General features: G+C 37.7%; 1 protein-coding gene across 8 annotated transcripts in view; it reads left to right on the top strand.

Moving 5' to 3' along the window:
* The window catches only part of PPHLN1 (periphilin 1), a 145,224-nt gene that overhangs the window by 42,244 nt on the left and 76,585 nt on the right, over window positions 1-26,395 (top strand). For all 8 annotated transcript variants that reach the window (XM_043886729.1, XM_043886709.1, XM_043886692.1 and 5 more), the window contains one exon: window positions 21,202-21,413. In XM_043886729.1, the coding sequence (XP_043742664.1) occupies window positions 21,202-21,413 (212 nt within the window). The remainder of the gene's footprint in view (window positions 1-21,201; window positions 21,414-26,395) is intronic.

Here is a 26,395-nt window from a genome sequence, read left to right as displayed (position 1 = left end):
AAAATGGTTCGTTGTTGTTGTGTCGAATAAGAGAAGAGGATACTTCAAAACTCTTTTTTTTTTGGTCAGCTCACAAGGTACCCACTTACCTACCTTTTTCACTGTTCCAATTTGCTTTGATGACCATATGCTTCCAATGCCAAATGACCATAGAATGGCTGACACTGAATTCTTGGACAACATCTTGTGTAGTTTTAGAGGATCAGTTTTGATGATCCTCTTAGTTGGTCCTTGTCGACTTCTGATGGCCGGCCACTGGACTAGTTATCTTCAAGGCTCTCATCTCATTTGCAAAATTTCTTAAATCATCCTGGCCAGATGTGTTGTTAATGTTGTGAGTTGTCTCTGCTTTCTGACCAATTCTGAACTCAAATAAGAAAATCTTTTGTGTCTTCTGCAGGCACCCGTGAGGTAGTAACAGTCTAACTCATTAGCTTGTAAACAGGGTAAAAATCTGATCTCAGACCTGAAACTAGCACCCTCGATATTTTGCTTACATTCCAGTACATAGTAGATCTTCTGACCCTGTCAGTCTTTCTTCTTATACAGCTCAGCACTTCCTTTTGCAGATTGACATCATTCCTGGGCTTCCTTGCTTTCACACCATCTTCCACAGGTCTATTACTGGCAGTGGAACAATCTGTTTTATATGTTTCGTATTGTAACACATTATGTACTTTATAAATTCACTGCATGTGTGTATATATATGTGTGTGTGTGTATATATGGTAGTTCTTATTCAAGTATGTTTTATTAATGGGAGTGTGGAGTCACTGGAAACAGTCAACAGAGGAAAAGAAAATGTATCAAATTTTCTGTCATCCTCATACAATAAGCCCCCAATCCCTGCCCATGCTCTGAAAGTTACCACTTTCTTATTTAATAGAGCCACATACCTGATAATTTGTCTACATTTCAAGTTTATCGTTACCTACCACTCTTGGTTCTGTTTTTACCCAGTGATTATCTATTTGTACAAAACACATTTGTTTGTGAAATTCAAAATATGTTAGGATTTATTTCACTTTATATTTAAGGAACATGTTATACTTTATCAAGAGTTATTGATTTAGACAGAATGAGGTTTTTTTAAAGTAATTTTTTCCCCTGTAGAATAAACCTTAGAATAAAGTATTAAATAATACTGAAAAATATGGAACAAGAGTGTCACCAAGTGGCCAGTATACTTTATTTTTAAACACTGTTTTTCCCCCCTGTATTCACATATGGAAAATCTTGATTTAGTACTTCAATATTTCATACTGCATACTGATGTTTTTAAAAAGAGTAAGTTTAATTTTTATTTTTATTATAGCTTTTTAATCTTAGGTGATAATCTCTTTGGCAGAGAAAAATACTGTATAATACCTTTTTTGGTTTTGTTCAGGGGCACAATTGTTTATTGAGTGTTTGCTATGTGTAGACCACTGTGCTTCTATCACTTGCTTACAGTCTGCTTAGTGAAATAGATGCACAAGTGTAGTATAATACACGCTCAAGTTTCATCAAATGTTAAACACAAAGAAGCACTTACCCTGTACTGAGATTTTATTAAAAGTTTCCTGTAGGAGCAGATCATTTGAATAGAACCTGAAGGAAAAATAAAGTTAACCAGAAAAAGAGTAATGGGTACCATATCTTACAAAGCTGTGTAAAAGCATGATGTGGAAAAAAAAAAAAAGGCATGATGTGTAGAGCTATTAACAGGTGATTATGTAAGAGCTGGGCAACTATGGATTAAACTATAACTAATAAGTCTGGGTTTTATTCTATTAACTGTGATAAACTGTTGAAAATTTTTAGCCTCGTAGAAAGAGAGGGGCTATGGTAACTCAGATTGTGGTTGGTCTTCAGTGTAGGGGATTACTTTTAAAAATGGCACTAGAGATAAAATAAGAAGCCATGAATATCTGAATTGGAAAAGGCGAATTGGGATGGAGGAAAAGGGTTAAATTTGATAAATGCTGAAAAATTAGCAAAATGTGGTTGTTGGATATGATAAGAAAGGAGAGGGAAATGCCTGGATTTTTCATTTTGTTTACTGTGTGTATAACAATGTCATTATCTGAGATTAGCAGTACAGAAGCAGTGGTTTCAAGGGAGGAGCTACATTCAGAATTGAGGTTGTCCAACAAGAAGGTATATTTAGACAAGAGCAATGGACTAAGGTCAGAACCCCTAAAACACTTTTATGGAAGTGATGGAAGATAAAGGTTTTTAAACAGCATTAAGGGTCACCAATGTCTCTTGCAGTTGAGTGTTTCAGTGATAAAAAGATAAAATATCTCCTGGTTTGGCAGTGTTAGGATGAATGACATGTGAAGGGGATAGATTCAACCTGGGTGGATAACTTTAAAAGAAAAATAATTGGGATAGAAAATAGGCAGTGTTGTTAACTGGAGACGGGCACTGGCTAAATGGAGATCACCTAAAACATTTTTAGCTGATCAGTAACGAGCATACTTACAGATTGAAGAGAAAAGAGAGGCTGAGGGTATAAGAAAGAAAAGGGCTAACTGATGAAGTAGTTAAATGAGGACAAGGATGAAGACTGTTGACAGAAGGGCTAACTTTTAATGGTTGGGAGGAGATGTAATCATATGCCAAGAAAGGAAGGACAGAATTAGGGACAGGCAGATGAAGACACATTATGGGAGAGGAATCTGGGCTGGCAGTTGAGGGAGGTAGTTCATGTCTGGTGATTGCTATATTTTTCAGTGTGGGAGGTAACTCATTGAGAGTAAAAGATTTGGTACTAGTTTAAAGGACTTGGGAAGAATTATCAAGATACAGAATACTTGCTGACATGAATGAGAGATTGAGCTCACTAATGATAAGTAAAAACTTTATTAGTGCGGTTGAAGGCACAGTAAAATCAGACTGTACCTGTAGGGGATCAATCTGTAGGCTCTTATAATTTCTCTCTAGGATATGGCAGCTGAGCTATATCAATGAGGAAATCACAAATACTGGAATTAATGCAGGCTTTGTCTTGGCTTATATGTTGTATCAGAATTGCCAGGAAGGAAAGTTAGTAGTTTTCATAGAGGATTTCAAATACTGTAATTTAGGCTGGAAGCACAATGAGAATGGGGTTCATGGGTTGCTAGATAATATAGGAGACTCACAGGTTTCTGTAAAGTGGAGGTGGAGTTATTATAGGAGTGAGAAAACTGAAGGATAAGACATTGTTATAAGAAGGCAGTATTAGATTCTAATGAAGAGCACCTCTGGGTAATAAGTGGCAAGGTTTTGGATTTAGGGGAGTGGCTAAGTATTGTGGTGAGGTAAGAGGTACCTGGCCAGGAAATTGCTCCCAAGCTGCACAGATGATCCTCTGAATTCTGAAAGTCACTCACGATGTGGATAGGTTATGTTACAGTGCAGACTGTGTCATTGAGTGCAGGCTTTAGGAAACGTGGGAGCATTCCTAAAGGTTGAAAATACAGACAGTGTGGGGTTATGGTGGTATGCATGAATTTAAATAAGAAGTTTGTCCGTCTCTTTCTGTCTTTTCTTGGAGGATGGAGGATTTAGAACATAATCCTGTGCCCCATGTACCTCAGGACTCTGAGGTAAAGTCACCAGTGTGCACTTATTACTCAGCAGATTGAGGGGAGCTAGTATTTGTGTTCCACTTCCAGGTTTCAGGTTAAAGAAGTTGAAGGGATCGGTTTATGAAGAGGCTGATATGAAAACATTTACACGATTGACACAGATTTCTTTATTTTGTTACAAGAGTGTATACAAATACAGCTATTAGACATAAAAGATACTTGTAATACTTACAGGTGAGTAGTTAACATGTTTATCTGTAGTAATAATGTCCATGTCTACTAATGGCTATAACTCATGTGCTTACAGTGACCAGTTAGGGAATATAAACAAATGCTGAGGGTCAGATTGGATCAGCTGCTACCTGATATCAGCTGATCCTTGCTGTGTAGGAATCTATTTACTTCTGACCTCGAAAGAACTCAGAAATCCAGATTTTTAAACAATGTTTAATTTCTTGATTTTTCAGTGTTCACAATTAATTAAAATGAAGATTTGCAATCTTTAAAGTAGGACATTAACCTGGGACTCTGAAATGAAGAACATGTGATAGCAGCTGTCCCATAATGGTGTTTCTCAATCCTGGCTGTACTCTGAATTAGGTGTCAAGCTTAAGAAAGAGTACTCTGTAATTCCTGGTCCTCACTCTCGGAGATATGATGTAATAATTGGTGGGTGGACCCTCAATATTAATATTTTTTAAAAGCTCTTCAGATGTTCTGATGTGAAGCTAGACTTGAGAACTATTGATCTAATAGGTAGTATAGTGTGACAGCAGCCTGGAAACCACAGGATCATGCTCACAGTGTTAACTTCTTGGTACCTTCTCTCATTTGTGGTAACTTCATCTTGAATCTTTATTCTTTTTTTAAAATTTTCATTTATATGTTTTTGGCTGCAGTGGGTCTTTATTGCTGTGTGCGGGATTTCTTTAGTTGTGACGAGCAGGGGCTACTTTTTGTTGCAGTGCATGGGTGTGGTTTTCTGATTGTGGTAGATTGTCTTGTTGTGGAAGCTTCCCTCATGGCTCAGATGGTAAAGAATCTGCTTGCAATGCAAGAAACCCAGGTTCGATCCCTGTGTCGGGAAGATCCCCTGGAGGAGGGCATGGCAACCCACTCCAGTACTCTTGCTTGGAGAATCCCATGGACAGAGGGGCCGGGTAGGATACAGCCCATAGGGCTGCACAGAGTCTGACATGACTTAAGCCACTTAGCCCAGCATAGCACTTTTGTTGCAGAGCGCTTGCACGGTAAGTGTGGTGCGCAGGCTTAGTTGCTCTATGGCATGTGGGGTCTTCCTGTACTAGGAATCGAACCCATGTCCCCTGCATTGGCAAGTGAATTCTGAGCTACAGGACCCTCAGGGAAGTCCCTTGAACCTTTGTTCTTGATGGCAGTTATTCCCTTTGCCCATGTTTCTAAAACTTGTGTTGGTAAGAATTGCTTAGAAGCTCATTAAAAATGAAGTTTGCCAGGCTTTATCTCAAGAGATTCTGATTGAGTAAGTGGAACCTTGGAATTTGATTGTAATGCAGAGTTTGAGAAACTCTGGCCTGTACTGTGTTCGCTGCTGATGGCAAACAGATCTGTGTCTCTGGCTTTGGCTTCTCTTCTGAGCTCTACACTTTTACATCCACCTGCCTATTAGACATGTTTTTTCATGTGGAAAACTTTTCATTGAAAACTTTTCATTTCATCATTCTTCAAAGACTTCTACCTGTTCGTCACATACCTTAGGCACATAGGTGGACTACTTTTCCTAGCCTTCCTACTAGCTAGGTGCGGCCTTGTGACTGTCTCCAGTATAATGTGAGTAGGAGTTCTGTTCCTACACATATTCTTTCACACACATTTACCTTTTCCCGTGTTGCAGGGTGGGCCCTGGAAGGCAGTGGTAGCAAGCACGTGACTCGGAAGCCACAAGTTGAAATAGCAGTGTGGTCAGCCGGGGTTCTTGGAGCAGAATTTCTCACCTTGGAATGCCTCCCCTAGACAGATTGATGGTGGTTAGACAGACGTTTTTGTGTGTAATGAATCAACATTACATTTTTGGGTATTTTTGTTACATCAAGTTAGACACATTTTTTCCATAGTAACATGAAGTTAAGTCGCTCAGTTGTGTCTGACTCTACGACCCCGTGGACTCTAGCCCACCAGGCACCTCCATCCATGGGCTTCTCCAGCCAAGAATACTGGAGTGGGTTGCCATTTCCTCCTCCATTAGTAACATTAGGTACTGTTTTAGATATTAGAGATCAAATTATGACTAAAACAGAAAAAAAAAATCTATATTCTAACTGGGAGATCTCTGTCCATATCTCATGCTTCAAATACTTTTTAGCTGTAAAAATATGGTTTTGTGGAGGGAACTCTAGACTGGGTCTTCAAACATCTAATCTCAACTCTGGTGCAAGACAGTTACTTGATTTTGTTGTTCAGTCGCTCAGTCGTGTCCAACTCTCCATGACCCCATGTACTGTAGCAGACCAGGCTTCCCTGTCCTTTACCGTCTCTTGGGGTTGCTCAAACTCATGTCCGTTGAGTCAGTGATGCTATCCAACCGTCTCATCCTCTCTTGCCCGCTTCTCCTCCTGCCTTCAGTCTTTCCCAGCATCAGGGTCTTTTCCAGTCAGTCAGCTCTTTGCATCAGGTGGCCAAAGTATTAGAGCTTCAGTATCAGTCCTTCCAGTGAATATTCAGGGTTTATTTCCTTTACAATTGACTGGTTTGCTCTCCTTGCTGTCCAGGGGACTCTCAAAAATCTTCTCTAGCACCACAGTTGGAACACATCAGTCCTTAAGTGCTCAGCCTTCTTCATGGTCCAACTCTCACACCTGTACGTAACCGCTGGAAAAGCCATGGCTTTGACTGGATGAACCTCTGTTGGCAAAGTGATGTCTCTGCTTTTTAACATGCCGTCTAGGTTGGTCATAGCTTTCCTTCCAAGGAGCAAGTGTCTTTTAATTTTGTGGCTGCAGTCACCATCTGCAGTGATTTTGGAGCCCAAGAAAATAAATTTTGTCATTGGTGCCATTTTCTTTCCCCTGTCTGTTTGCTGTGAAGTGATGGGACTGGATGCCATGATCTTAGCTTTTTGAATGTTGAGTTTTAAGCCAGCTTTTCACACTCCTCTTTCACCTTCATCAAGAGACTCTTTAGTTCCTCTTCGCTTTCTGAATAAAAAGTAATATGCTCAAGTCACAGTACCCCCTTGTTCTCTTGTTCCACATTTAAAAACAGATATTTGAGGTCTGCACTTAACTTTTCTTAACTTTGCTTAAGCAGTTACCCAGATGCTTTCTCAAAATGATTCCTGAATTTTTAGTTCCTTTTTGAAGATCCTGTTCACTAGAAATAGCCAGTATTTTGTGTGAAATATTTGATTGTTGAATGTGGGAAGGAAAGGTGAGGTCCTGAATGAGAGGTAACTTGCTTTCTTTCTCCCTCTTCTCCCCTCCCCTTGTATCTTTGCCTCTTGCTTTGCCTGATTTTTGCTCTTAATTGGTAAACGTACATCTGCTGAAACTGAGAGGTTGATCACAGTTTGTCTGTTTTGGTGTGAGGGGCTGGAATTATGTTACCAGACGAGAATCCTAAACTTTATAAACCTGCTTTTGAAACCAGCATTCAAAGTAATAAACAGGGCAGATGGTCCCAGGTTCCCATTTTGAGTAGCAGTGTTACGGGGTCTTTGTTCTTCCCGTCTTACATTCTCTGGGTGACTTTCCCTCCTGAACTTTTCCAGCACTGCAGCTGAGATGTTTGTGATGCAGCCGAAGATCTTTCCTAACTCTCAAGTTATATACTTTTTTGATAATGAAAAGCATCAGTTCCTTTAAATATATGATTTGGGGCAGGGGGAGACTTCATAGTAAGCATTCTAGCTGTACTTACATTTCTTCAAGGGCTCTTTTTGATTGTGCTCATTATATTTGTTGATATCCTCATATCAGGGTAACTAGAAACTTTATAAGGGCTTCCTTGATGGCTCAGACAGTAAGGAATCCAACTGCAGTGCAGGAGACCCAGGTTTGATCCCTGGGTCAGAAAGATCCCCTGAAGAGGAGAATGGCTACCCACCCCAGTGTTTTTGCCTGGAGAATTCCACGGACAGAGGAGCCTGGTGGACTACTGTTCATGGGGTCACAAAGAGTCAGATGGGACTGAGCAACTAACATTTTCACTTTCACTGAAACTTTATAGTTTGAAAGCTTTTGATGTAAGTTTTCTTTCTGCAGTAAATGGAAGTTTGTCTTAAGTACAGAGTTTTACCCTGTGAATTATGGACTCTCAATTAAAATATGCTCAAGTTCCCAGTATCTTGTGTTCAGCATGCTTCAGGGTCATTGTTAAAGAATTGTTAAGAATTCTTTCTTAAAATCAGGATGATACTTGCATTAAAATGATTATACTGTACTGATATTGAGTAATTTAAAAAAGTTTGTTTGGCTATGCTTCTCAGCATGTGGGATCTTAGTTCCTTGACCAGAGGTCAAACCTGTGCCCCCTGCATTGGAAACATAGAGTCTTAACCACTGGACCACCAGGAAAGTCTCCCATATTGATGATTTTTTTTTTCTTCTTGGTTTGATCTCTTTTTTTTTGCTTTTTTTTTTTCCATTTATTTTTATTAGTTGGAGGCTAATTACTTTACAATATTGTAGTGGTTTTTGCCATACATTGACATGAATCAGCCATGGATTTACATGTGTTCCCTATCCCGATCCCCCCTCCCGCCTCCCTCTCCATGCCATCCCTCTGGGTCTTCCCAGTGCACCAGCCCTGAGCACTTGTCTCATGCATCCAACCTGGGCTGGTGATCTGTTTCACCCGAGATAATATACATGTTTCAATGCTGTTGTCTCAGAATATCTCACCCTCGCCTTCTCCCACAGAGTCCCAAAGTCTGTTCTGTACATCTGTGTCTCCTTTTCTGTTTTGCATATAGAGTTATCATTACCATCTTTTTAAATTCCATATATGTTAGTATACTGTAATGTTCTTTATCTTTCTGGCTTACTTCACTCTGTATAATGGGCTCCAGTTTCATCCATCTCATTAGAACTGATTCAGATGAATTATTTTCAGTGGCTGAGTAATATTCCATAGTGTATATGTACCATAGCTTCCTTATCCATTCGTCTGCTGCATATTGATGAATTTTATGAATGAGTACTGGAACTAACACATTTTGATAGAAAAAGTATAAATAGAATGGTGATATTTCTATCAATCAGTCTGTTCTTTCTGTTTAATTTTTTGGGGGTAAACTAACGATAATCTATAGAGATTTTGTTTTGCATTCTGTGTCCTAAATGACAGTTGTATATGTGAGTTTAATTTATACAGTGCTTCAGGAAAAAGTTCTGTGTTTAAGAATGTCCATCTTAGATTTATTTTGCTCATGTGACTTTAAGTACTTAGATTTTCTTGTTAAAATGGGATTTTTATATCTGAAATAATTTAAAAAAATATTTATTATTTTTTGGCTACCTTGGGTCTTTGTTGCTGCACATTGGTGTTGTCCAGTTGGTTGAGCCGAGGCTAATCTCTGCCTGTGGTGCGAGGGCTTCTCATCGTAGTGGGTTCTCCTGCTGTGGAGCAGAGGCTCTAGGCACATGGGCCTCAGGAGCTGCGGCATGTAGACTCAGCAGTTGTGGCCTGCTGCCTCCAGCGCCCGAGCTCAGCAGTTGTGGTGCGTGGGCCTAGCTACTCCACCGTGTGTGGAATCCTCCCGGACCAGGGGTGGAACCTGCGTTCCTCGCGCTGGTGGGTGGACTCCCATCTACTGTCCCACCCTGAAAGTCCCATCTGAAATGATTTTAAGGAATTTTAAGTAATGTTCAAGAGAACAGAAATCTTATATTTCAGATGAAGGGTCATTAGTTGTTAGCAATTCAGGGTTACCTTAGGGAGTTTAGGTTGTATGAAGCCAGGCTAGTCTGTTTCCAGTTCATCTGGGCTCATTGTGTAGTTTCAGCCCTCTTTGCTAAGATCTGGACTCTGTTTTTATGTGCTATCCTAATCCTATGAAGCAGTCAAAATTATTTCTTAGCTTTTCATCCTTTCAACTGATGCTTTTGAAATTGGCAGATACATAAAAGCAAAAGCAAACCCCAAGAGACAGACCCAGATCTCTGGGCTTCCTACTTCTCTTGTAGATGCATAATTCTACTTCATTCTTAGCTCTCTGATGACTGAGCAGGTTGCTAAAAATCAAGTTTTTTGTTCAGTTTTTCTAGATTTTTTTTCAAAAGTCAAGTTAGAATTTAGTTCCTCATTTTTGGACCTAAAAGTGTTTCTTTTTTTTTTTTTTTTTTTTAAGAAGTGTTTCTTAAAGTAGTAGTGGTATTTTGTTGAAGTAGCAAAAACTGAGGTAAGCCTCGAAGTAATGTTATCTTTAGGTCAAACTCTATGAAATAGAAATATTTTAAAAAATACATCAAAGATTTTACTAGTAGAAAATATCTGTTAAATATATGGTACAGAATTAAAGCCAGGAGTGAGTTTACCTAAATACAAGCTGTTAACCCAAGGGCAATGGAACACTTAAAATTTTCCTAATGATAATTATTTTGTGTTTGCTTATTCACTAGTTGTTTGATAGCATTTGGTTGCATATATATAATAACAGGCACTAAAGATTTAAGAAAAACTGTGGGAGGAAAAAAACCTACATTTTATTACAAACGATTTTTAAAAATGTTTTATTTATAAGAGATTTTGTTTCAATCTGTTCACTGACTTTCCTGAAGGTTAGGTAAAGAGAGTTGTATTTGGAAACAATGTTAAAAGTTGAGTTGCTTTGTTAAGGTACAGCATTTTTCTGAATGATGAAAAAGTAGATCACAGTGAAATATAAGTTGGATGATTTCTCGGTTACGATGTATGGGAAGGTTTGCCTTTGCAGAGTATCGTGAGGTGGAGGAAGCTAATCTTGTTGCACGGATTTCTTGGTGATGCTCTGAGATGATTACCTGACACATTGGTTGTGGTAGTTGACAGGGCTTTCTTCTCTTGGGCGAGTAAGCTGTGCTGTCTGAGTGTTCAAAAGAAATCCTTAAGATGTAATAAGGATTTTTAGACAGTAGTTGCATCTTACAATTTGTTTTCCCTTAAAATAAATCTTAATAATGGAAATTCTTTTTTGAAAGATAAAAGTTCTGTTTGCTTTCTAAAAAAATCCTTTCATACCATTTTAAGTGACAAAGAGCTATATTTTTATATTTCATATTTTTAGAGGACAATAAACATCTTTTAAAAAAGAAAAAGACAATAGAGCATATAACATATACAAAGTACATAAATCAAGGTATATAACTCAGTGTGAACCGTAAGTGTTACCACAATCCATGTTAAGAGAGAGAATTTTACTTGCATCTCAGAAGCTTTTTCATGCTTCTCTTCGGTTGCTTTCTTCTTCCTCTTCAAAGGTGATTGTTATTCTGACCTAAAGCAATTTTAATAGTCAGTGACAATAATTACAGTTGTTGTAACTTGTAAAAACTTTTTGTAAAAGTAAAACTAATACTGATTTAATACACTGTAATTTTTTAAAACATTAGAAACCTTTGTCAAAAACTTATCAGGAATAGTTTGAACAGTGTTTGTCTCCTGGAAGCAAGCATCTTTTTTATGCCTTGATGAATTGTTACACTGCGTTCTGAGTTTGAGTCAGTTTCCAACATTTTATCCTTTGCATTTTCATTGTTGGAAGTATCTCTTGAGAGTTCCTTTACCGTGGATTTTTTATTAGCCTCACTTCCTCTGGGACACCTTTATCCTTTTTGTCATAGTCTCTTTGCTTGTTTGCCTTCAGTAAGTTTGCCTTTACCATTTTTCCTCAGGCTGCATATCTTTTTTTTTTTTTTTTGAGTGATCACAGAATTTTATTTCTCTTGTGTAACCCCTAGTGAGATTCCTGGGTTGTATGGTATGTGTGTGTTGAACATTGTAGGAAGTTGTTATATCATGTGCTGAAGTGGCTATCTTGCATTACTTCGAGCAGTGTGTGAGAATTCCAGTTGCTCCACATCCTTGTCAGTGCTTGGTGTTGTCAGTCATTTTACTTTTTTCTTCTTAATTTTATGGAGTATAGTTAATCTACAGCGTTGTGTTAGTTTATGGTGGATAGCAAAGTGGATTGGCCGTACATATACACATACCCACTCACTCCCAGACTGCCTCCCTATCCAGGTCATTACAGAGCACCCAGCAGGTTTCCCCGTGCTACACAGGATGTTCCCACCAATCACCTGTTATATATACAGTAGCTGTGAAGACACCAGTGCATGTCTTGAAAGCAACATTGTCAGCATTCCCTTGGTCACTTATTTCTTCGATAACTCCATTTATATTCAATTTGAATTCCACTCCTACCATTACACTTTTTCTGTTTTTTGGCACAAGAAGGCAACCAAACTACATCTTTGTTGTTTGCCTGTGAACTGAATAACACACACATGGTGACTAACCCAAAAGCCTTTGAAAACTGCGGTGTGATCCGTCACTGATGAAGATGTGTGTTTGTCAGTCACGTGATTGTGCACTGAGGGCGCGCGGCTTTGCACCCACTTATGTTCCTGCATGTGAGGTCCAGTCCTTTCACACCGTTGTCAGTGCTCGCTGTGGCCAGTGTTCGTTTTTTCTTTAATTTGAGTTAGTGAGTTAATATACATGACACTTGTTATGTATGCTGGTAGGCATTATTCCTCTTAGTCCCATCATTTCCATTTTATAGATGAGGAAACAGGCACAGAGAGGTTAAGTAACTGCAAACCTCTCCCATGGTAACCAAATAATGGAACCAGGATTGAATCCTGACAGGCTTGTTCCAGAGCCTGTGCTCTTAACTATGGGACTGTATATAAATTAAAAGGTTGAAAATAGAGTAGAACATATTTTACTTGAAAATGTAACATAATTTGAATGTTTAGGAGAATTGAAGAAACTTTAGTGCTTGATGTTATGTGTATCATAAAGCAACATTTTAGAATTGTTAATTGGTTCCAAGAAAGCTCTTGAATATTTTTTCTTGTTTCTTAGACTGATAAATTTGTGAGGGAGTGTATTTGTACATGTGTCTGTCTGCCTCAGGCTTGCTGAACTTTGACGCTATTGGCGTTTGATCCTGGGCAGTTTTTCATTGTAGGGGGTCTGTCCTGAGCTTTACCTAGTAGATGCTAGTACTGTCCCCACTCGTGAGTCAGAAATATCGTGTCTTCAGATGTCGCCACCTGTCCTAGTGGGAGCAAAAGCACCACCACTTGAGAACCATTAGTGTATACTAAGGAGCCTCACCAATAAAATTCTTTTTATTCTTGCATATATTTGAGTATTTTTCATATTCATAACCTATATAAATAGGTTTTTCTGCATTTACAGAATCGGATTCTCGGAGCGATAATGATAGCTGTTACTAGTCACGTGCGTACATTAAGCTAAGCGTTAGGAAGCTATTTCTATAGGTTGCTTTTCCTCGCTAAAGTATAGTTACAGCCACTTAATTACTCTGGAAAAGATTAGCTAAAAGTTTCTTTTTGGATTGGAAAGGTTGGTGTTGGAGGGAGATGGCATTAAGGAGTGGAAGATCAGTTTTAGAAATCTAAACTAGGGAACTTAAGAGAATATTGACATTGGAAAATATTTAGTTATGTAAGTTGTTAATAGTAAAGTGATTTACTAAATAATTGGGAAATATTTTGCTCTCCCACATGGTGAATAGGAAGTATCAATGAAATGAAAGAAAAAAAAAGCTTAACTAATTTCTAATTAAAAATCAAAATTTAAAACTTTAATATGAAAATACTACAGTCACATTATAGAAATCATTTGTAAAGGAAAAATTCCTTGATTTTATTAGGAATAGGTTTATAGATGAAAGCATTGTTGATTTTCTGTTGACTTACATGCTTTAAAGACTCATTACATTCTCACATTAAAGAAATAGAAATAAATCTATGAAAGGGTTTTGTTTCAGTATAAGGTAAAAGATACAAGTTTGCTCAATTTGTCCTTGCCATATTATCATAATTAAAACAAACAAACTAAGCCTTTGTATATCCATTTTTAACTTCATAAATTTGTCATAAATTATAGTGGGTGACAAAAACTTAAGAAAATTAGGACTCAGTTGTTTCATGAAACTAATGTCACGTGCACTAGTGACACACGTGAAGACACCCATATTATAACTGGATTGTTCTGATAGTCATGGCTTTTTTCTCTCAGATAGAAACTCTTTGGGCTGACATTTGAAACCAAGTGCAAACTAAATTAACCAGGTGTTATGACAAGAAAAAGAAGAAATTGTGCAGCATTTGGTCACATTGGGTTGAGCCTAGACAAAGAGATTTTTATGGACATATAAATAGAGGAAAAGAAAGGAAATTTATTGTTAAAGATGAGAAAAGCATTCTGACAGAAAAGTTTGCTATTTCAGCTCTATCTAGTATTTGCTCTCTGTGTGGACCGTGAAGTCTAACCCTATTTTGTGGGCTGGATTAGTATTTTTCTTTTAGGACCATTAAGTCCCTAGTAATTTCCAGCCCAACCCAAATTGTATTTTATTCATGATGAGGTTTATATGCACTACCCTAATTTTCACAGCTGGTCAGGATCATTTGCATATTTGATAGAAAAAATTAAAATAACTGGAGTTACATTAAATATTTACTTAGATGACATATTTATTTGTCTTCCATTGATTTAGCTTCATATCCTTCATCTACTTCTTATTGGTGTCTTCAGAAAACTTCTTCAATGGTTTGTCAGCATTCATTAAATTGTTAAAGACTAATGTTTAAGATACTGCCATCTGATGTTAATTGGAAAGTCACACTTAATTGGAAGGTCACTTTAAATCTAATTAAATTTCAACTTTAGGCACTTTTTTTGGGTGTGATATAAGCTTATTATTTTGATACACAGTAATTTCTTCTTATAGACTTATAATTATTTATTTTATATATATGTATATATAGAGAGACAGACAGACAGACAGGTACAGACAGAGAGGTCTTTTCTTCCTATCCCTTCCTTCCAAACATTTAGCTTTTTAATCAATCTGAATTTGTCATGGCATATGTTAAAAGAAAGGGAATCAGTCACTCCCTTCCCCATGTTGTCTCAAAGTTTGGTAAAATATTTTATAACTTGATAGTCCATGTGTTTGAGGAAAGGTTAAAAATGAGATAACTGATATATTTTCTACTGTTTTTTCCATCTGTTTTCTGCAGTAGGAACCTAACTTTCACAAGGTGAAACCACTTCCCTCCTAATTCATTGGTTCTTGAGATGAGTTCTGGGCATACTTCTTGCTTATTACCTCCTCCAAGCCACAGTTCCAATGTCATCCGTGAACTTCTCCATGTGTACCACCCTGTCCTCGTCTCTGTACTCTTTGATGAATTTTCAGGACCCCATGGCTTCCCTGGTGGCTCAGTGGTAAAGAATCTGCCTGCCAGTGCAGGAGACATGGGTTCAATCCTTAGGCTGGGACGATCCCCTGGAGAAGGAAATGGCAACCCACTCCAGTATTCTTGTCTGGGAAATCCCATGGACAGAGGGAGGGGCCTAGTGGGCTACAGTCCATGGGGTCGCAAAACAGTTGGACACAGCTTAGTGACTAAACACCAACAGATTCCTTGTTTCTGGATTATTATAGTTTCTGGCACACAGTCTTCTCCTCCATCCCTCTCTGTTTTGATTTGGTGATACTTTTAACTAACATCAGTCTTGTGTTTTTCAACTGTTCTGTTTAGCTGTCCACTGGCGTGGTCAAAACCCTAGAATCGTCATCACTGAAACATGTTCTGCCTCTGTCATGAGCTCTGAGTTACTGTTTTTGACTTGTTGTTTAGTCACTAAGTTGTGTCCGACTCTTTGCGGCCCCATGGACTGCAGCACGCCCGGCTCCCCTGTCCTTTGCTGTCTCCCAGAGTTTGTTCAGATTCATGTTCATTAACTCGGTGATGCTGTCTAGCCATTTCATCTGCCGCCCCCTTCTGCCTTCAATCTTTCCGAGCATCAGGGTCTTTTCCAATGAGTCGGCTCTTCGCATCAGGTGGCCAAACAAAGTATTAGAACTTCATTTTCAGCAACACTCCTTCTAATGAATATTCAGGGTTGATTCCCTTTAGGATTGACTGGTTGGATCTCCTTATAGTCCAGGAGACTCTCAAGAGTCTTCTGCAGCACCACAATTTGAAAACATCAGTTCTTCGGTGCTCAGCCTTCTTTATGGTTCAACTCTCATATCCATATACATGACTACTGGAAATATCATAGATTTGACTATATGGACCTTGGTTGGCAAACTGATGTCTCTGCTTTTTAATATGCTGCCTAGGTTTGTCATAACTTTCCTTCCAAGGAGCTGATGTCCTTTAATTCATGGTTGCAGTCACCATCCCCCATGATTTTGGAACCCAGGAAAATAAATTCTGTCACTGCTTCCAGTTTTTCCTGCATCTATTTGCCATGAAGTAATGGGATCGGATGCCATGATCTTCTTTCTTTTAATTTTGAGTTTCAGGCCAGCTTTTTCACTCTCCTTTTCACCCTCATCAAGAGGCTCTTGAGTTCCTCTTCACTTTCTGCCATTAGAGTGGTATCATCTGCATATCTGAGGTTGTTGATATTTCTCCCAGCAGTCTTCATCCCAGCTAATGATTCATCCAGCCTGGCATTTCACATGATGTACTCTGCATAGAAGGTAAATAGTCAGGATGACAATATACAGCCTTGTTGTACTCCTTGCCTAATTTTGAACCTGTCCTCTTTTCCATGTCCCAGTCTAACTGTTACTTCTTGAGCTGCATACAGGTTTCTCAGGAGACCGGTAAGGTGGTCTGGTGCTCCCATCTCTTCCCAAGAATTTCCCACCATTTTGTGATCCAAACGGTCATAGGCATTAGAACAGTCAGTGAAGCAGAGGTAGATGTAGATGTTTCTGGAATTCCTTTGCGTTCTCCATGATCCAGCGGGTGGTGGCAGTTTGATCTCTGGTTACTCTGCCTTTTCTTAACCCAGTTTGTACATCTGGCAGTTCTCGGTTCACATACTGCTGAAGTCTAGCTTGAAGGATTTTGAGCGTGACCTTGCTAGCATGTGAAATGGATGCCATTGTACAGTAGATTGAGCATTCTTTGGCATTGCCCTTCCTTGGGATTGGAATGAAAACTGACCTTTTCCAGTCCTGTAGCCACTGCTGAGTTTTCCAGGTTTGCTGACATTGAGTGCAGCACTTTCACAGTGTCATCATTTAGGATTTGAAATAGCTCAGCTGGAATTCCGTCACACCACTAGCTTTGTTTGTAGTAGTGCTTCCTTGACTTAGAGATACCATAGTTGTATGTAAACAACTCGGATATGTCAGTGAGCTTGTCTAGTTCAGTCCTTCTCAAAGTTTTGTGTGCCTCATAATCATCTGCGGGGCCTTGTTAAAGCCCTAAATGCTTGGTCTCACTTCCAGAGATTCTGACTCAGTAGGTGGTTTGATGCCCTAAATTGGCACTTGTCACCTTCTCAAGATTGCAATGCAGGTCTGGGGACCTGCACTTTGAGGAACACTGCTCAATTAACTTTTCCCCAAAGGACAAATAATTTCCACTCTGCCATAAGCGTCTGTTCACGGCCTTACTTTCTTTACTTTGTATTGATGACTTCTAGAAATATGTTAGGGCTTCTCTGATAGCTCAGTTGGTAAAGACTCCACCTGCAGTGCAGGAAACCCCAGTTCGATTCTTGGGTCAGGAAGATCTGCTGGAGAAGGGATAGGCTACCCACTCTAGTATTCTCGGGCTGTCCCTCCTGACTCAGCTGGTAAAGAGTCCACCTGCAATGTGGGAGACATGAGTTTGATCCCTGCGTTGGGAAGATCCCCTGGAGAAGGGGAAGGCTACCCACTCCAGTATTCTGGCCTGGAGAATTCCATGGATTGTGTAGTCCATGGGGTCGCAGAGTCGAACACTACTGAGTGACTTTCACTTTTATGGCATAAACAACAGAGATATGTTCCTGAGGTAAAGAACTTCTGAAGAGAGATTTCTCATGCTTTCTCTTGAAATGAGAATTTTCCTCTGTGTCCTTTCATGTTCTCTCTTCTTTCCTTCTATGCTGTTCTCTTCTACTTAGTTCCCTTGTCCCATTTTCTCCTGGTGATTTTTGGCTCCTTTTTTGTCAGTTGCCTAAAGTGGTCTTGGATTATCAGTTTCTCCTTCTATAAGAAATTAGCGGTTTCCCCTCAGCTTCCAAATATATCCAGGATTCCCTCATAGCTCAGTGGGTAAAGAATCCACCTGCAATGCAGGAGACCCGGGTTCAATTCCTGGGTTGGGAAGATCCGCTGGAGAAGGGATAGGCTACCCTCTCCAGTATTCTCTGGCTTCCCTGTGGCTCAGCTGGTTAAGAATACGCCTACAGTGCGGGAGACCCCTGTTTGATCCCTGGGTTGGGAAGATCCCCTCGAGAAGGGAAAGGCTACCCACTCCAGTATTTCTGGCCTGGAGAATTCCGTGGACTGTATAGTATAGACTATAGTATATAGTCTATACTGGACTGTATAGTCCATGGGGTCACAAAGAGTCGGACATGACTGAACGACTTTCACTTTCAAAATACATCCAGATAAGCCTCCTCAGAGCATTGTCCCAGTTCTCTTCCTTCTTCCCTCTGCCAAACTTTTTTTTTTTGGAAGAAAAGTGATAGTTTAATCCCTTTAATAGATACGGTTTCTTACAGTCTGATTTGGTTTCCAGAGTTCACTGGTCAGCCCACAGTTCACTGGTTTCTAGAGTTCACTGTTCAGCCCACTCACTGGTCATGTGACTCTTAGGTTTTAAATACAAAGGTCTCTTCCAGTTTCTGCAGTATTTGATATTAACTGTCTTTTCTCTTTTTAAAAGTTTCTTCCTTTGTTTTTCAGTTATAGCCTTTTAAACTTTACACTGTTCTTCTTTGCATATCCTTTAATCCTTCTCTGCTTTTTCTTGAAACTTGGACTGCTTTTCCCAAACATGTAAATTTGTGCTGTTTAGTATTGGAGCCACTAGCTAAATGTGCCTATTGAGCACTTGAAATGTGGCCAGTTCAGACTGAGATATTGTGTAATAGAAAATACACACTTGATTTTCAAGATGTAAGATGAAAAAGAATATAAAATATCTCACTAAATTTTAAAATATTGATTACATGTTGATAGTATTTTGAGTATATTGGGTTAAGTAAAATATTGCTAAAATTCACCTGTTTCTCTTTACTTTTGAACTCTGACTACATCATCTGTGGCTTGATTATGTTTCTCTTAGACAGTGTTGATCTAAATTCTAACTTTTCTTAAAGACTTCTTGGTCAGTTTTTCATCTATTAATATATCCTTCTCTTCTGAATGATGGTACAACCTTTTGGAACATTTCCTCCCCATCCCCGCAGTTAGATGCTAAGCTTCTTCAGAGCCAGAATAATTCTCTATAGTGCCTTTTATATATTGGGACATAGATATATAGATATGAAAAAATATTTATAAATATGCATGTGAATAAATAACTTGAATAAAGTAGTACCATATACGTATGGTAGATGATGCCTACTGTGATGTTTTTGTTTAATCTGATGGTCAGTAGGAGAGGTTGGTGTGAGGGAGAGGAGAGATGTTATTCTGCTCTGTGATTTTAAAATCTGACATGTACTTCCGCCATGTGTATCTTTAGCCATCCCAAGCCACTGATGGCTCCGAATTGTGCTGTTGTGATTTTACTGCCATCTGGTGTCAGGATTAGGAAACTGGAATTCAGCATTTCATCTTTCCTTTCCCTTCAGAGAAAACAGGCTGTTTTTTCTCTGAATGTGGCCTTGTTCTTCTCCGTTTCCTGAGTAAGTTATCAGGAAGAGCTCGTTGACTTTCAGTGTAGGAAATCTTTATTTTCCTTCTTGGAGCACCCTTTCATTTCCTTCCCTGATCACTTACTTTCCTGTCCCTCATGTTCTTGTGGCCTCTCTCTCTCATTCTTCTCAGACAGCCCATTTCCTTCTCAGTGTGGTAGTTTTCTAGCCCTAGATTCTAGGCCTTCTGCTTTTTATCCTTTGATTTCATCTATACTGAAGGTTTTAAATACTGCCTGTTTATAGACAAATTTATAATTATAACCAGAAATGTGTTCTGGTCTTGTCACCAGTATCTGTAGTTGCTTACCAGATGGTTACACGAGCATCTGAAAGATAGCATGATTGAATCTAAATGTGGCTGTCCCACTCTTAGCTATTTCTCAGGTCTGCTTTCTCATTTCATTGATCCCCTGTGCCAGAATTTGACATCATCTTGGCATCCACCGTCTCACACACCACATACATGTGGTTCACCTTTGGGTCCCCAGCACCTGGGAGTTCCTAAAATCTGTGTAGTACATATATAGCTACTTACTTCAGCTTTCAGTGATTTTGCTATGACTCCTATAGTTTTAGTGGCTTATTTCAGTATTAGTATTTTGTCTGAGTTCATTTATCACAATGAGTTTTAATTGTTTTCTACTTCTACACAGAGGAGCTTCATTGTATCTGTAAAGACAGTATAGTTTGAGTATTAATAGTTAATGACAACAATCTGGTTACATATTAAGGACTACCAGTCAGTATGCTGAAATTATTTTCTGAGCATTTGAAATTTCATGGTAGTTGGCTCATCTTTTTGTCATTCTTCTGTCTGGAGTGTAATGTTCTTTAATTTCAGTATGGAGGTATATTTGCTAAATCTTCAGTTAAAACCTGTTTGACTCCAAGTGTTCTTTTAAATAGAAACTTGTGTCTCAATAGTTTTATTAATTTTAGTTTGCTTTGATGTTTTAATGATAGTTTTGCTTTATAAGTCTTTATTACTTGGGCTTGCTTTCTGCTTTGAGTTGATGATATTGCTTAATAAGGCAATTTAATTTGTATAAGTAAAGGTGATATTAAAAAGTTGGTATTTAGAGATGGGCAACAATCTGTTATAAATTCAGAGAGCAAGGATTTAATAAGTATATACCATGGTTTCTCAGCCTTGACATTGTTAACACTTTGGATTGCATCGTTTTTTACTCTGTGTGTGTGGGAGCTGTTCTGGGCATAGTAGCATTTTGGTAGCATCCTGCTACCAGTTGCATTCCCTTCTTTGCGATTGTAACAACAAAAGTGTCTGTAAACGCTGCCAGATTACCATGGGGCAGGGTAGTGGGAAATCGCACCAGTTGAAAAGTGTTGAATGCTATGCTTAGATGAGGATAATAGGCCAAGAACTGTCTCACTGGGGAGATCTTTGGCATTTTTTAGGAGTCTTTGAGAGAGTAGTAGCTGTGTGGCGTGTTGTTAGTTTCAAACAGAAGTAGAAATTATATGACTATGTTTTTCACATGTATAAATTTTTGTGCTTGCTTAAAATAAGTAACTTTTGCACATAACCACCTGGTTAACCAAACTAAAAAAATGCTGCATTCTAAATCATATGTCACTGATAAAGCTTCATTTTATTGACTGATTTCAGAAGGTAGGTGGTTGTAGAAGGGAACAAAAATTACAACAGAAAGAGTGGCTTATAACCAGAGCTTTTGCTGTTTGTTCTTATGTATAGAGAGTACAAGATATAATTAACTTATTTATTTTTACTTCAAAGGGACATGAGAGACAGCTTTAGAAGAAAAGGTTTCTACTCCTCCCATTATGTGAGAGACCGGTCTCCTCATAAAAGAGACACTCCTTTTTTCAGAGAATCGCCTGTAGGCCGAAAGGATTCTCCACACAGCAGATCTGGCTCCAGTGTCAGCAGTAGGAGTTACTCTCCAGAAAGAAGCAAAACTTACTCCTTCCATCAGTCTCAACACAGAAGTATGTATTTTTAAGAGTTCTCCTTTTTGTTTTTTTCGCAGCCTCCAGTGGTCAGAATATACTGAGTCAGATAGCCTTATATGTGTTATTAGATATATATATATATATATATATATATATATATATATATATATATATTATTTTTAACTCTTTATTTGAAAGTTTTCAAACTTACAGAAAAGTAGACTAGTATAATGAATGTCATAACACGTCTTGGAACTATTTCAAGTTGCAGTCCGCATGATATTTCACTTCTAATTCTTCAGTGTAGAGGAGGTGTGTTTGTAATCATGTTGGCGTGTCACACACTCCTATATGTTCTGCTAATTCCTGGGTTGATCCAACCTCCTTTAACCTTCTGTCACTATGGGAAATCATTTATATTTTTCATGAAAAACATTAGTGGTTCCCCTAAATATAAGGTATAGCCTTACAGAATTTAGAGCTAAAACCTACCTTCGATTCATTCTTTGCCAACCTCCAGTTTGTTTGTTTGTTTTAAATTTGAAGTACCCAGACATGCATGGCATTCAGTGCATGCCGCCCTGGCCCAGTTGCTCAGTATTGGTTGGGATAAATAAATGAAGCCACTTTCCTAGGTAAAATTTTCCAGTGTTACCATTCTAGACCCTACCACCTGCAGTTGCGCTCATTCACAAAACAGTTCCTCATGCCTTCTATATTCAGGGTGTTATGTTAGAACAATGTCCCTGTCACCAAGGAATTAGAATGTATATGTATTTTCCCGCAACTAATAGCAGGTTTATCAATATATAAATGTGACATGTAAAGTATAACTTTGATGTAAGACTTGATACTTTGTAAATGAGTTAACATGACATAAGCAAGTCTAGGTAAGAGATTCTCACTCTGGGGATGGAAGAACATGCCATGGAGGAAATGACATTTAGGCTCATCTTTTATTTCAGACTTGTACAAGTGGAGAAGTATCTTCTAGGTGGAAGGAATTATAAGCCAACATACAGAAATCGGAAATTTATTCTTTCTTTTCCTTCCTTTTAACTTTTTTTTTCCCAAATAATAAGATTTTTAGTTTAACAATCTTTACTTAATATTAAGATCATTAGATTGTCTCCATTGTAGCTGTTGCTGGATTCCTGTATTTAACAAACATTTATCACTTGTCTGCTATTTCCAGAGCTAGGTAGAGTGGGGCTTCCAAAAAACATATTTTGGATATATGTGTATGAATGGCCTTGCAGAAGGTAAGAATCCCATTTGAAGGTTTTAAAACAACTATAGTCACTTAGCACATGCCTGATTGCTTAAAATATGCTTGGACTAGTTCCAGGTAATTGAAAGTTTTACTGTGGAGTTCACTGTTAAAAGTTTGGTAACTTCTCCTTTCCTTCACTTCCTTCCTCCTCCCCTCACCCTTCAAGACTTAGCCTCTAAGTCTAATGTGTGCTCACATGCACAGACATAAATATCCAAAATTAGCCAGATACCTTCTAGGGACATATGTTTTTAGACGTGTATGACTTAAATCCAGATCTATTAGTAATTTGGTTAAGAGGAAGACAGTGTCTTTAGAAACAGATTTGAAGCCTTTTAAACAAAACTAGTAAAGTGGAAGCTGGAGGTCCTTCCTTAGATCTTGTAGTGAAGCTGTTAAGTTATTTAAATTATTGGTGAATTAGCCTTGTTTTTTCCTTTTTTCCTTTAAGACAGATTTCTAGGGAGGTATCCTCAATGTGCATTTGGTCTGGTAGGTAGTGGCCAAAACTCTAAAATCTTGAGATGCAATATGGAGCCACAATGTGATGCTGCAGTCTGTGTGTCTCTGATGTGCTTTTCCCATCCTTTCAGGTCTCATAGGTTTAGTATCTTGCAATGATGGAAAGATAACAGAAAATTCGAAGACTAAAATCTGGTGTGAATTGAATGAAATAGAGTATACAACTTTGTTAATGCCTTCATGTTTATTTTCTTAAGTCATTTACTTTGAAAGTGAAGTTCTTCAGTCAAGAAAAAAAGTTGTTGTTTTTTTTTTTTTCCTGGGAATGTTCTTTTAACAGATTGCTTTGGTTGATTCCTCAGCTATTGGGGCTGAACTGTTACAGTGTTTTTCTTTACTCCTTTCATTAAATAGTTTTCAGGACAGTTACACGAGATAATCTTCCAAAAAGTTAACAAAGTCTTACTTTAAACAATAAATGGAAAAAGTAATTGTTATTTTACATATTTGTGGTACTGGTTTTTGCTTTCAATATAAATCTCCCAAATATTGATTGTACCTTGCGTTTATTCAAAAAGTAAAAAAGAGAGCTGAGAAATGTGGTCCTTAATTATCAGTCACTTAAACTGGGCTAATCTACCAGTAGTGGGTTAATTTAGTTTTCCAGTGGAAATCGAAATTTTGACAAAGATTTTAAATGTTTCTGTAAGTAACAGGTAAAAATAATTTTCTTATTCCATATGCTCTCATTTTGTTAATTTTTTTTAACATACAATGTTTTGCTTCTTTTCATACTTTTCAGACAAATTTTACTCATTTTAATGATCATTAATAGTTTGTCCATGGCAATCATTTTAGGACTAATTTTTCATAATTCCGTGCATCTACTATATCTCTTATGTGCTTAATTATAAGTCACAATGATTGCTACTTTTTCCTCTCAGTTGCTTATTTCCTGTTTTGTGCACACATGTCCATATATGTTATTTAATTAAATTTATTCTTACTGTTTGAGTTAAATCCTATAGAACTTTGTACTGCCATAGGCTGATTATCTTCGTAAATCAAACTGTCTGCGTCTTGTGTTCACATTTAAGAATTTTCTGCCGATAACTTAAGTGAACTAACCTGATTATAGCTGTGATTATGATATATGACAATATTTTTTTCCTTATTATTGTTCATATTTACGTGCTAACAGTATAGGTTGTCTTGGTTAGCCTCATTTCCTTTTCCCTGTTTATTATATGATTATAGTTAAAATTGTTTTGTTGTATATACCATTTATATTTTTCCTTGAAGTTTGTTTTTATTCTGAGTAATATGACCAGACTTTCCCTGTTTGTCAGCTCTCTCTTAGATATTTATTTCCTTTTTCTTTCCCCCTCTCTCTGATGAATCCCATTGTTTTCCTATCTTATACTTTTGCTACTTACCTTCTGTTTAGGATAATAGTGTTAATAATAACACCAGAGTCTCCCATATCAGTATGGGAGACTTTTTGTTAAAGTACTTCCCTTGAAGCTTTCTACATTACAGGCCAGTCTTTCCTTTTTTTATATAACTCATTAAAAAAAAAAATTAAAACCTTTTCTTGTAACAGCTACTTAATACTAGTTATTTTTCTTAGAGCCATAAAGATATTTCTTTTTATGTTGGAATCTTTTGCAAATTTGAAAAGTACCATCATAATCTCTTTGATTTTTTTTTCCAGATTTAAATATATTTACTTCCTTCAGTGCTTCCTTTTATTAGACATGGTTTTCATACCTTTTACTTCCTAATTTTCTTTCTATTCCTTTTAAGTTGTGATGCCAGAAGTGAACTTTTGTCAACCATATTGTGTTACTGGCCCTTATTGAAACTGCAGGCAACTGCCAATCTAGGACGTTTTCACGTATAATAATATGAAGAAGAAAAAAAAAAACAAACCTGCAGCTTATACTTTTTGTATAATGCATTTTGTTAATGCATTAAAAAATAGTCTAGGAATGCTGTATTTCATTTAATTAACTTTGGCTTACAATTCTCTTCCATAAAGGTCTTAAAATCTCTTTAGTGACTCTATGTATAGCAGCAGATAAAAGCAGTTTTGTTTTATCCATAAATGAAGTATACTTTATGTTTTGTATTAATCATTAATAATTAATTTGAGTAGCATAAGTCCTAATACAGAAACCTCTAGGCACATCCCTCTGTGGAACATGTATCTAAATGATTTGCTATTACTTAACCAGTTGTGATTCCCCATATTTTTTTCTTTTCCACTTGAGAATCACAAAGCATTTCCTCTTTGGAAACAATGACATAAAGATTGCTTTGCTTTGTTGTGTAAATCTGTTGTGATTCCTAGGGATGATCCTCTATGTACTTAACAAACTCTTTGTTAATTCACTCTAAACATTTGCTGCAGGTTAATGTCAAATTTACCAGTGATGCTCATATATAAATCAGGCTTCCCTCCTAGGTCAGTTGGTAAATCATCTGCCTGCAATGCAGGAGACCCGGGTTCGATTCCTAGGTCAGGAAGATCCCTTGGAGAAGGAAATGGCACCCCACTCTAGTATTCTTGCCTGGAGAATCCCATGGACAGAGGAGCCTGGTGGGCTACAGACTATGGGGTTGCAAGAGTCGGACACGAGTTAGCTACTAAACCACTACCACCATGTGATATTTTGGTTGAATTTTTGATATCATTACTGTGGAAGATTTACAGGTTTATTGCTTTTATTGGTCTGTATCTGATTTTATAATAGCTCCGACTTTGGGTTCAGTCTTCCCGTATTTTCTTGAAATCAGCAGCCATTATTAAGAATGGAAGATATTTTAAAGAAAGACTTAATATTAATCAGTGTTTAATTTTGAAAACACACCTTCCACGATAACTGAAAATCTACAGGAATTAAAAATACTATTTCAAGAAGAGTATGTTTGGAAATTAGACTCTATTATTAAACTTCAGTTTAACAAGAAAGAAGACACATTTTAAGACCTTTTGCTGTGAATGAATTTGGAAGTCCATGTGAATTTTTGGATAATAGTTGAAATTCCAATAAAATTTAGAGATTTAATTCTGCCTTTAGAAAGAAGGCTTTTCTGTGCAGGTGTAGAGTAATAATGGGAACATGGAAGTAGGCTTTACCTTCAGATCATGTTTATTACACAGTAGGAACCTATTTTCTTATCCGTTGTTTCTTAGCTTGAAAGTTACTTTATTTGTGTTCAATACTCATAAATATTTTGGCCCCCTGATGTGAAGAGCTGACTCATTGGAAAATATCCT

The sequence above is a fragment of the Cervus elaphus genome, chromosome 3 (genome assembly GCF_910594005.1).
Source record: "Cervus elaphus chromosome 3, mCerEla1.1, whole genome shotgun sequence".
Classification (NCBI taxonomy): domain Eukaryota; kingdom Metazoa; phylum Chordata; class Mammalia; order Artiodactyla; family Cervidae; genus Cervus; species Cervus elaphus.
The sequence above is the reverse complement of the archived record's forward strand: the minus strand, read 5'-3'. Positions and strand labels throughout refer to the sequence as shown.